The 12,990-nt window shown below is 38.4% G+C and overlaps 1 protein-coding gene across 1 annotated transcript; it reads left to right on the plus strand.

Moving 5' to 3' along the window:
- The first annotated feature begins 377 nt into the window (after nucleotides 1–377).
- LOC147512054 (uncharacterized) lies at nucleotides 378–1,737 on the plus strand. Its single transcript, XM_086598634.1, has 2 exons — nucleotides 378–645; nucleotides 1,340–1,737. Exons 1-2 carry the CDS (start codon nucleotides 378–380, stop codon nucleotides 1,735–1,737), a joined length of 666 nt encoding a protein of 221 aa, XP_086454760.1.
- The last annotated feature ends 11,253 nt before the right edge of the window (nucleotides 1,738–12,990 follow it).

A 12,990-nucleotide genomic window follows, 5' to 3' on the forward strand; every position in this document is an offset into this window, starting at 1 on the left:
AAATATTCTCTGATTACAAGAGTCTCAAGTACTTGTTCTCGCAGAAAGATTTGAATATGAGGCATAGGAGATGGGTTGAGTACATGGAGGACTATACATTCTCATTGCAATACTATCCGGGTAAAGCAAATGTAGTTACCGATGCATTGGGTAGAAAGCGAGAACATGTTTGTGCTCAGATGATGATGAAGGAGTGGCAATTGCTGGAGTCTGCTGCTTCTTATGGTTTTGAAATCACGGGAAATGGAAGTGGAGATCCTCGTGAAGTCTTTGTTATTTAGCACGATGACGTGTGACAGAAAACACCTTAGTCCAGGAGATTGTGAATGCCCAGAATACATCGAAGGATGGACCTAGGTACCGAGGATATGTGAATAATGCTGAGGATGTTGATTGGGAAAAATCCGGAGACGGAAGCATCGATTCGAGGAGGAAGAATTTGGGTACCTTTTGATCACTCTTTGCGGAATAATATCTTGAAGGAGGCACATAGATCGAAGTATACCATTCATCCTAGTGGTACCAAAATGTACAGAGATCTGCGTCGTCAATTTTGGTGGCCAGGCATGAAGCGACACATTGCGGAATATGTTAAGAAGTGTGCCACATGCCAACAGGTGAAAGCTGAACACCATAGACCACCTGGTCTTCTTAAACCTCTGGAGATTCCGGAATGGAAGTGGGAGAATATAACCATGGATTTTATATCCGGGTTACCGAGGACCAGTGAGGGAATGGATTCTATATGGGTCATTGTTGATAGACTGACCAAGTCTGCCCATTTCATACCTGTTAAGACTACTTACTCTGCTGAAAAGCTAAGTAGAATCTACGTGTAAGATGTACTGAGGTTGCATGGGGCACCACTCTCGATAATTTCAGATAGAGGTACTCAATTTACCGGTTCATTTTGGAGAAGTCTTCAAAGGGAATTGGGGACCAAACTGAAATTCATCTGACATTTTTCATCCGCAGACCGATGGGCAATCGGAAAGAGTCATCAAATCATCGAAGATATGCTTGGCTTCGTGCTTGATTTTGGGGTAGTTGGAAGACTCATTTGGCATTGGCTGAGTTTGCCTACAATAACAGTTACCAATCTAGTATTAGTATGGCACCATTTGAAGCGTTGTATGGCAGACCTTGCAGAACACCTCTCTGCTGGACTGAAATCGGAGATAGTATTATGTTGGGGCCAGATGGGTTAGTGACACCACCGAAAGATTAAAGAGATAATGGAATCGGTTGCTCACAGCCCAAAGTCGTCGAGAAAAGCTATGCGGATAAGGCGTGAAGCGTCCCTTGGAATTTTATGAAGGTGACGGGGTATTCTTGAAAGTATCTCCGAAGAAGGGCATTCAGAGGTTCGGGATGAAAGGGAAACTTGCACCGAGATATGTGGGACCATTTTCGATTATTCAGAAGATCTCGGAGTTGGCTTATAGGCTGGAGTTACCAGAAAGGTTATCACGTGTCCATAACGTGTTCCATATTTCAATGTTACACAAGTATGAGCCTGATCCACTACATGTTGTCTATTTGGAATCGTTGGAGTTGGAAGAAGACATTACCTATCCGGAAGGGCGAGTTCAGATCCTAGATGCGAGAGAGAAGAGATTGAGGTCCAAGGTCATTCCATTGGTAAAGGTCTTATGGAGAAATCACAACGTGGAGGAAGCAACATGGGAGAAAGAATCCGATATGAGGCAACAATATCCAGAATTGTTCGAGAACTAAGGTAAGATTTAATTTCGAGGACGAAATTTTCTTTTAAGGAGGGTAGGATGTAAAGACTCAAATTCTCGTTAAGGGTATTTTTGTAAATTTCATATCAAATCTAGGGTCATTTATGTAAATTGGTCATTGGGTTTATATTTCAAACGTACGTAAATTAATGAAACTTACCTCAGACTTCTAAGCCACGTTAGATAAGCAAATCTTAGGAGAAATTTTTTTTCAAAATGTCGGTTAGCGGCTTTTCTGCGTTGAAGATGGCACGAGTTAACAACTTACACGCATGAGTGGGTTATTGTTATAGCCTGCAGTGAGATAGAATATAGGAGATTAAATTTAGCGGGATGGGCCGGAAAAATAATTACGACGCGACGTCAAACGAGTTAGTGGTTAGGAGTGTATTAGGACCTTAAGCCTAATTGGGATATATTGGGCTTGGGCCTTAATATATCGGCCCAAACAAAAAAAAAACCAAAATCGCACCCAATTTCTTCTTCTTCCCCAATTTCGCACCTCTTAAACCTAGGAGAGAGAAACCCCAAATCGCCCAAATCCAATCGATTCAAACCAAAAATTTAAACACCCAAACCTTAGAAACCCGTGAATTCGAAAGTGTGGAGATGCAAAAAACTGTTGGAATTTAGATGGGATCGCAGAGAAAGGTGAGTCGCGATTCGTCCTCTATTAGATAATTAGCTTTAAATTTCGATGGAATTGGATATATTGATGAAAACTAAGTGAATTGGGGGGTGTATTGATATAATTAATTGTATTGGGGAGGTATTGATTGTAACTGATTGTATTGGGGGTGTTGAAGGTCTGCGATGCTTGAGTTTGGAAGAGCCGGAGTGGAGTGAAATAGAGGTGGAGCGAAAACTAAGGAGGGATCTTCTTGACTTCGGTAAGAATTATTTATATTCACTTTATTTTAGAGAAGTTATGTTAGTTTAAACTTGTTTAGGATTTGATTGAGTAATGCACGATTGATAAGGAACACGACAGTAATTGTTGTTAGATTTAATATGAATCGAAGGGTGTGGAATTGGTTGTAGTTGAAATTTGGACTTGGATTGGGATTTTATTACAAATGGAAATTTGTGTGGGATGGGAGGAGAGTGAATATGAAGCATTTGAAGGGGTTAAGTTACTAATAAAATATATGTAAAAACCGAAATGGCACAGAGTCGACCGGTGCACGGCAGCCGACTGTCGAGTGTTCCAGTACGGTTTGTGGTGGCCTATAGCAGTCTAGAACAAAACTTTTGGTAACTAGAAGGGTAGTACGTTAATAATTACATTAGTGGTTAATATAATCAACGAGTAATTATTTCTTTCGACTTATGTTGAAAGGAAATATTAGTTGTCTTCTTCGGGTTCTAATAGATTTACGATTGGGCTTATATGATTTTATAGGAGTTGGATTTGGTTAAGTGGACTTGATTCGGTTAAGTGGGCTTGAGGAGAACGGAGCTTACTAAGGTAGGAACCTACATACCAATATATAGTCTGCTTATTTTCATGCATGATTTGAATCGTTTAAATTGTAAATAGGTAGTTTGCGTATCAACCATACATGTATATATGATATTCATGTTTTGCACTGTATTTCCTCGCTATAAACTATATATATAGATAGCTTTCGTGTGAAATGGGTTTTGTAAAATCGGGGTAGAGGAGATTTGTTTTCTTTGTTAAAAGAGTAAAACTGGTTTTGGAAAGGGTTCTCGTCTTTTGTCTCTGTAATGAGACAGAGAGATGGATTTTGTAATGCGGGTAAGGATTACCCGGTTGTTTGTAAATATGTGTGAGGTTATGGATTGTCCCCGGGATAGAGTTTCGTTGTTATTTACGATGATTCGCCGTTTGGGAATCATCGGTTGTCATTTACTATGACTGGCTCGTTTGGGAGTCATAGGTTGTATGTGATCGATGGGGGAAATCCAGGAACTCACACATACAGAACCAACAATTTTAAAAGAAAAAAACTAAATATGTATCTATAGTATTTGGAAATCACCGATAATACGAGTATATATATATTACTATGCTTATCACGAGGGGATTTAGAAAAGGAATTGTGAATTCCTATAAAGAAGGAACTGTTGTCGAAATTCCGGAGACGGCAGTTCGCTCTAGAATTCCAACTATGGTGTACACCTTTCGAGGTGGTGGGCCACCTTTAAAGGGATGCACCACTAGATGTAGTCTGGGAATTCCTTTTCTACTTTTCTAGATAACCATGTTTGTACGTGTCACGCTGTATGGTGATTAGCTTGTGTGGGGTTACATGTTACCTCGTTGAGGTTTAGACGCGAGGAGTGAGAGTTTAGTCCACTCGGATGTGTGTCGGGATCCGAAAGCGGTCTGCGATCGTCGAGCGGTTGACCACCGTAAGTTAGGTGACAGCCTTGTATGGGGTCGTGGTCACGGGGCCCACCTTGAACCCTAAAAGCTTTGGGGATTTTGAGTGTCTGAACACAACAACGGCATTTCAGCTCCTGTCGGTAAAATCGAAAGACAACGGTGCATGGTTCACACCGGAAAGTCTTGAACCGAGATTTGCCTCGCGGATGGGGGGCTGAGTACCGGTCGTGCACCCTCACCATTCTAATAGGATCACGTGACCACAATAGTTGTATGATGATTGTGAAAAACTCTATTTTGTATATCAATGAAGCATGTCGAGATGATTTACGCTAGTTAGTGATGTATATATACATAGTCACAATATTTGAATACTATTATAGAAACCCGCATGTTTTAAAATGTTTTCTATAAGTAGACTATTTATTGGTTATGTCGTTTCTCTTGGGCATAGTTGTTGCTCATCCTCCTACTTAACATTTCAGGGCGAGCCCGATTCGCGAGGGAGGCTTTTCCTAACCCTAGCGACGATGGTTATGGGGATTTGGGAGGATTCCCTTATGCTTAACGAGGACAGAGTCAAGTTCATATTTTGGGTTGTATAGAGATAGTCTAGTCCATTCTTTTGTTGTATATATTGAGAGCTAGCTCATTTTGGATGTAATACCCGATGTAATGGAGTGTAGTTAATCTTAAACATTCTGGATATGTATATGGCCGGGCATCACAGTTGTGTATAGGGTGAAGATTTTGTATATATATGGTTATTGGAAGGGTATTATGAAATGTCCAGGTTTATGACAGGTTTTAGGGTTTACGAATGTCGATTAAACAAAGGAAACTCTGTCGAAATTTCGGTAGAATCGGGATAGCGACCGCCTCGAGATTCATTCCATGTCCTCGGGATGTGTGTTAGGTCTCGGGGCGTGACAAAATCTATATATTCTAGTATTTATGCAATGGTTTTATTAGTTATGATACTCATATGCTGACCATATCAACGTGGGAAGGTGTAATCTATAAGCAGAAAATGGAACTCCAAACAAATTTAAATGGACGGTAGTTTGAGGTGTAAATAGATTATAAACTATGTTGGATATCTGCCAAAACTATTCTTTATTGTTCTGTAATTACAAAAATCGGAAATTGATGGTTGGTTGCATTTGGAGGCTTATAAATTCCTAATTATTGTGATTAAAAGGAATTTGGTGTGTATTATTCTTTTTGCTTGTAAAGTTTAGAGCATATAGATGCTTATTTTGGGAGGTTAGGAGTCGAGGTTGGATGAGACGTAGCCTGGCAGTGTTGTAATCTAAGTATCTGACAATTAGAACTACATGAAGCTCATGTACTTGGTTGTTATTGTTTTAGTCATGTTTGCTTTGAACGTTGGAGACTTTTTCTTTAAAAAGAATAGTGGAATGTTGATTTTTTTTAAAAAACACTTCAATTATGTTCATAGTTATTCAGACGATAATTAAGAGCCATTATTGATATGAGCTTATGATCCAAAGAAATGATTTCCTATACTGGCATTGTTTAATATTAGTTATTTTTCCTTGTTTCCAATAAATATCTTGGATACGTCTAATAAAAAGAATGGTAATTTAGGAAACTAAATGTGTCTAAAATCATTTGATTTATTTATTTTAAAATTGGGGTACATGAGTGTTTTTATGGGTATGTCCAAGATCACCCTTCTTTTCTCACACCTTCAAGAAATATAGTCCATTATTTTTGTATGTGTCTCTCTTAGAGCATCATCAATACGCTGCTAAAAAACATTGTGACATATCAGCTTTTTTCATCAGTCAAAATTGTTATAATCGTGTTAGAGCATCATCAACGCGCTGCTAAAAAAAATTGTGACACATTAGTTTTTTTTCATTAATCCAAATTGTTATAATCGTGTCATGTACCAACGCATTTTTTCAAAAGTTTAGGTTTCTATTTCGGACGGGAATACTTGTCCCGTTCCAATTTAATTTTTCTTTAAATAGCAAAACATGTCTCGTCCCAGTCGAAACAATTTTTTTTTAAAACGCGCACATTCAAGCTTCCAGTAACCATTTCACATACGAAAAGACGAGATAAACTCAAGCCCCCTCACTTCAATCACCTAATCATAATATCATTTTTCTACCAAATTTCATTCTTTTTTTGCAATGGATCACTATCGTCAAGCTGGACGTAAGAGGAGTCTTTTGCGTGGGTTAGGGAGTTCAAATCCTCGAGAAAACAAGGGAAACTTATACCGGAAAATGATTTTCAATTTCCACCGAGAATGAGTATTGTTGATCATCCGTCATTGGCTACCGATAAGAATAACCATGTCTCATGTTTATATAGTAATGAAGGAGTAAGTATGAGTTTATGAACGTTGTTCGATTGATTTTTATTTAAAATTGTGTTTATAATATATCATGTACTAACTGTTTGATTAAATGTTTCAACGTGTAGAAAATGAGTAGCACCAAATGGAGATGTGAAATGTTAAGTGTTAAAGACTTTTGGAGACACCCAGAAGAAAGACAATATGATATGGGAACGAATATTGCAAATACCTTTTGGTCCTCTGATATCGTGTTTGAACATTCAAACTGATTGTCTAATCATATTTGCATTGGCGGAGCGATGGTGGCTCACCACACACACTTTTCACCTTCCATGTGCTGAGTTTGGTATCACGCCACTTGACTTTTCAATGTTGACGGGTTTAAGTGTGGGCGAGAAGAAACCTATTTTGTTTGATTCAAGTATTGAAAAGGATATGAGAAGGTTTAGGACTCTACTGCCTTCGTTGTTTGATTTTGATGGTGAGTTTGTATCAGGGAATATTGGTGGTAGACACGTTTTGAACCTGCCCTTCAAAGAAATATACATGTACCGATTAGATGAGGATTATTGTCTGGAATATCAAATTGACGCCCTATACTTAGAGGCAAACTCAGAGGCGGAGGATGAGTTTGTCAGGGTTTTTCTGTTATATTTTTTGGGCCAAGTGGGTTTCACGACTGGAGAATCTAGGGCGGGCTGGTTGGTTAGCGTCTTTGGTAGACCTTTGATAACTTGGATGATTTTGACTGGGATGGTGCTTTCATGGCACATCTGTATATTGGGTTTGATTTGTTTGTCTAGGCAAATGAAATGGGAAAGCAATGCAACGGGATTACGTGGATACTATAGGTAAGAGAATTTAAGTTTTAAGATATAAGATTTTATTTTGTTAGTTAAATATTATATAATTTAAGTTAAAATATATTTTCATTTGATTATTTCAGTACTGGTGGTACGAATATTTCGCTTGTTTAAACCTTATACTGAGAAGTGATTGAGATAAGGACTTATGGCCTCGCCTACATGGATGGGCTGCTGAGGGTCACACTAGAGTCAAAGAAGAGGTACATAATGATCTCCAAGTTGCTAGGAGCCAATTAAAAACTAAAAGTGTGAGATCTATTATTTGGAGTTCGTGGCAAGGTTCTCAATATGAGCATACACATATCTTTCAGCAGAGTTCGATATCGTTAACAAGGTTCATACTAAAAGCCCCTGATATATGTGTTTGGTTCCTTAGAGATAGGGTGACCATGTAGACCATTGGATTTAGATTTATTCCTGCTCCCCCACCCATAGACATGTGTGTTATGACTGTGCCCACTTATTTGATTGAGCGGTATCGCGTTGCGAATGCATGGTCGAGTTTTACTGATTATGTTGATGTGAACTCCCCTATCGAATATGAAACTTATTGGCGAAAAGTTTCTAGGGGAAGCATATCTACGGGTTCACTTTATAGAAGTGTAAACATAGATGTGGCAACTAGTCAGAGTTTTAGACTAGACGTCGAATTCCCATAACCTGCAAGTTCTAGCAGAACATCCGGAGTATATCATGGTTATCATGCACCCCTACCTAGTGATCTATATGACGCATGGTCATACCGCATTATTAGTTCCCAGAGAATAGAGACCACCATCTCTTTTGAGCGTCCGGCAGCATCTTGTCTAGGCTTGTACCTGACTTCCAACAGCTTAATAAGGTATATTTATATTTCATTAATTATGTTAATTTCAACGCACTATATAGATTTAACTTAGATAAAATATTGACACAATGCAGGAAACATTGCATGGTCGCTTAGCAAATGAAATCTTACTCAACCAGGGGCTTCGAGTTGGTTTAATTGATCAAACTCAACAATACTATGGGTATTTAGACCATGAACGAGCTGAAAGAGCACACACTGAGCAACAACTTCATGAACACGATAACAGATTTAACAAACCAAGTGGAAGCCTTGGCGATTTTATTAATTATATGTTTTACATTTTCAAATATTTATTTTATAACTCAAATTTTATATTTTAATTACATATATTGTGTTGATGTTTCAGAGAGTAGCTACCGAGATCATGCAGCAAGGCAATGCTCCTAAGAGAGGGAGAGGGCGAGGACGGAGAGGGAATAACCATAGCAGTCAGGGCAGTGCTTCATAGTGTTAATGGCACGTAAATATTTTGTAATAATTATATTGGTTTGTTGTTGTTGTTTTTGAGGATTTTAACAGGTTTAATTTAGGTATATGAATTATGTCGATTAAACAAAGGAGCATATGTCCAAAAAAAAAATTATGCATTATACGTCATTATATTATTATACATTATTATATTTTTATATGTCATTATATTATTATACGTCATTATATTTCTATACGTCAAATTATTATACGTTATTATATTTTTATGCGTCATTATATTATTATATGTCATTATATTTCTATACGTCAACTTATTATACGTTATTATATTTCTATACGTCATTATATGTTTTTATATTTATATACGTCATTATATTTCTATCCGAATTATTATACATCATTATATTACTGTACATATGATGATAGAATATTGGAGGACAAACTTCTAAAGTGTGATGTTGATGATTGTCCCTAAAATATCATCATCTATCATACAAAAACATACACTTCAACAATAAAAACATATTATAAAATAAAACTTAAATAAATTTCAACGCTAAAGCATCTACTAATACCACTCAACTACATCTCAACAAAATTCCAAACAATATTCATGTACAAATTCTACTCTTTTAGTTTATAGAAATATACGTTTCGCCGTAGTTTTTCACTATTCATCACTACTTAAAGCACCAACAATCTTAAGTGCACGCTCCAATTTAAGATATTTATTACAATTCTTACAACTCTTTAAAAATCGGTCCAATAAAGCTTTACGCATTTTATCTCCACGATTGTCGTTGTGTCTGAATATTTCACAAGTTATATCCCAAAGAACTCGATCGTCTAGGTCCATAATTTGACAATACAACAACACGCTCCATTCCAACAATTGCAAACATATGTACTTGACACAATAATTCATCTTCAGCAGGGATGAAAGACAAACTACGACTCGGATGAGGATGGCACTCCATATTTTGTGAAGACATTTTGTTGAAGAATGAAAAAAGAAAGATGAGAGAAAGATGAGTGAATTGGTGAAAATTGAGAATATATATAGGCTACAAGTCCAACGGATCTAAATATATCCGTTGAGCCCAAAAAAATCCAGTTGTTTTAATTTTTTATTAAAAAAAAAATTGAAAAACATATGGACGGCAAAACTTAACCCGTCCAACATCTTAGGCCCAATGGTACAAAATCCAGTCGTTTTAATTTTTTATTAAAAAAAAATGAAAAACTTCTGTACATCAAAACTTAACCCGTCTAATATCTGAACGGTTAAAGTTGTTCCATGCGAGTGGCTGCTAAATTTCTGAGTATTTTGGCCGAGAATTTAACAATTGTTGAGATAGAAACAGGTGTTTGGCAGCGCATTGGTGAACGAAATTGCCAAAAAAATTATTATATATCACTTTAGAAATGATTTTTAGCAGTGCATTGATGATGCTCTTACTCTCTCATCTCTATTTACTTAATTAATACATTAACATATGGAAAATACTTGTTGAATGAACATGTTAAAAAGTCTAAGTTGTTTATTGAATTAATACATTAACAAGTTTAAAATTATTGCTAAATGAAACTTATTAACGAGATAAAGATGGTTTTCCTAAAAGAGAATCCTATTATTTTCTGATTTCTATTTGAATTTTGCCGATTTCGAATTTTACGATTTTTTTTTTATTTTATAAAATTTTCAAATTTGGAAAATAAATTGTACATCTGAAAAATAAAATAAAAATAAAAATAAAATTAGAAAGGATATTGCCCTCCGAAAAAATTTGGAAATTTTTCTAAAACCCCGATCCGATCCGAAATCACCCCTACTCTTATGCATTGATGGAACTATAGGTGCATACCACACCTGAAAGAATTTAGAAAAGTTATACAATGCTTTAGGGCTTGCTTGATAAAAATTCTCATTTAATTGGGCAAATACTAGTGACAAATATTAAATTTGCCAGGCAAATCTGGAAGTGGGAAAATAAGGGACCTTTTCTCTGGCAAAATTTATCCAAAAGAGAGATGGATAAGTTTTTCCCACGAGAAAATAAAGCACGTGAGGGAAAATTTGGCAAATATCAAAAAAAATTGCCAAGTTCTAAATTGCATCCAAGCAGTGGCAAATACCCTTTAAAATAGGAAAATATTGATTTGCCAGCGGGAAAATGGGTTATCAAGTAAGCCCTTAATTGTATTTACTATTTAGTCATTTGCTGGAAAAATGGCCAGACTAATAGAATTTCACACCTAAGAATTTTTTTTTACAGAAGTTCTATTTCCACACCCCTAGTTTAATTATTGAGTTGCGTATACTCTTGCACCCCAGGCGTTATATATATACGACCCCTTGCAGTCGATGTAATGACCCTTGTAGCTGAGATGAGATGTCACTGTGGCAAGTTTTTTTTCAATAAACTCACTGTAAAGGTGTGTTTTGGTAGGAATTGTGTGCTGATTGGGAGTTGGTGCGGTAGTCTATATTTCCCGGTGATGGGATGTAAAGGTAAGATTTTGGTGATGATTACATCTGGATTAGAGGTGGTGTTTTTATCTGAGGCGTTCTGTCTCCAGTCGTTTATTCGTCTTGAAATATTCTTGAACGAGCTTAAGCGTACCACCTAAATGAAGGGAGCTGCTCACAGATCAGTCTTGGAGGTCGATGTCCTGAGTTCGCTTATGCTTTGCGCGTGTGTAATATTCCTTAATGAGGATATTACTCCCCTACACAGCCCCCTCTCAATAGATTGTTTATGTCCATGGAAGCGATCTGCTGAGAGAAAAATGGAAGTACGTGCGGAGCATGAGCGAGCTATGGTGAACGATCTGACTGAGATACCGTAAAGTTTGAATCGTGTGGCATGATGATTTGGCGGGAAAGGGAAGTTGGCCCGTGATTGGCACGTGACAGAATCGTAGCAGTTGGTAAAGAAACGTGTCGCCGCGTTATTCGGAACTTTGAAAAGACAGATCTTTGGAACACGTGTGCGGGCTAGGGCATAGGCTGTAATCATAACTTCTTGGTAACTGAACGGGCGGTTGCACAAAATTAAATTTGGGACACTCGAAAAAGTATTTCATGTTTCCTTCTCCAGCAAAAACGCAAGCTAGGGCTTATCAGGTGAGTATTTTTGCTGCTGCTGCCTTTTCATTTTCAATTTGCTTTCCTCTTGTTCAAGGGCGATTTGTTGAGTAAGTAGGTCGGTGTTAGGCTGTAGGGTTTAAGCTTGGGTAGTTGATAAGAAGGAGACGTCACAATGTCCGATTCTGACGATACTCGATCTGAAGAGGTTCGGGAAGTCTCATTAAGTTGTGGTGAGTATGAGGATGATAAGGAAGAATCAGTGAGTCTTGGCATTCAGGTTGGGTGGGATGAGGAAGTTAGGGTAGACGAGGGTAATACACGATCTGGGTCGGAAGGTGTTGTGGCCAGCACGTCAGGTCGAGGGGAGGGTTCGTTGTCGAGTGGGTTGCTCCCTAGGATGGTGGATCGTCGTGCTGCGAGGTCGTTCCCCAAACTGAGGGCAGCTTATGAGATCAACGTTCCCGATCTGGAGATATATGAACCACGGTTGAGTGAAAATGTACGTAGTGAGGAGTACAACCCGCCGAATGGTGGGGTAATCATCTGTGAGGGCCAGTTGAGAGCGTATATACAAATACCGTTCTCGAAGTTGATTTATGACTTCTTGGCTCATTGTTGGAAGTTTCCCTGTCAGTTTGTTGGTAACACCTGGCGACTGTTTAGGGTGTTCGACCTGTTGAATACGAGTGGGGAATACCGCATAGGGGTATCCGACATAATTGAGCATTATGTTGTGAGGCGATCTGGTAATCTCAACTTTAGTTTGCAAACTATGACGACGCGTTCTGCTGTGATCGACGGTGTAAGCAACGAGGCTTGGACGAAGAGGCCGTTGCTGCTAGTTGGCAACTACTGTGCTAGCGGATGTAGGTTGCAAACTAGGATTTGTAACATATCCGGTGGGTGGGAATGTCTTTCTTTTGTCGCTTTACTTGGTGATTTACTGTTGTTATAACTGGCCCATGTCTTTGCTTTGTTTGTAGATTTTTCTGTGAAAACGCGAACTGATCGTGGGGAGATAGAGAGGTTCGCGCGGCTGACTCGAGCACAAAAACAAGCGGAATTGCCCGAACTTGCTCATTTCTTTGTGGAAAAGGGTGGGCCTGCGATCCGGGAAAAAAGAAAGGCTCAGAAGGATCGAGCTCGAGGTCAGACTAGGAGAGGGGTGATGGAGATGCACGCGAGTGACTTGGTAACGCGGGAAGATAGAAACCGGGGTCGTGGCGGCTTAAGACGACCTTCTGGAGGTGGTGCTTCAGGGGCTGGTGGGTCGAGCTCCCGACCTGAAGGGGGGTCGATTGATGCTCCTGTAGAGCTGGAG

This window comes from Coptis chinensis, chromosome 3 (genome assembly GCF_015680905.1).
Source record: "Coptis chinensis isolate HL-2020 chromosome 3, ASM1568090v1, whole genome shotgun sequence".
Classification (NCBI taxonomy): Eukaryota; Viridiplantae; Streptophyta; class Magnoliopsida; order Ranunculales; family Ranunculaceae; genus Coptis; species Coptis chinensis.

Excerpts from the sequence above, each read along its gene's own strand:
- LOC147512054 (XM_086598634.1), top strand. The coding sequence starts at position 378 with ATGCTGAGGATGTTGATTGGGAAAAATCCGGAGACGGAAGCATCGATT. Across the intron at positions 646-1,339 it reads TGAACACCATAGACCACCTG|TATCTCCGAAGAAGGGCATT; the intron begins GTCTTCTTAAAC and ends TATTCTTGAAAG.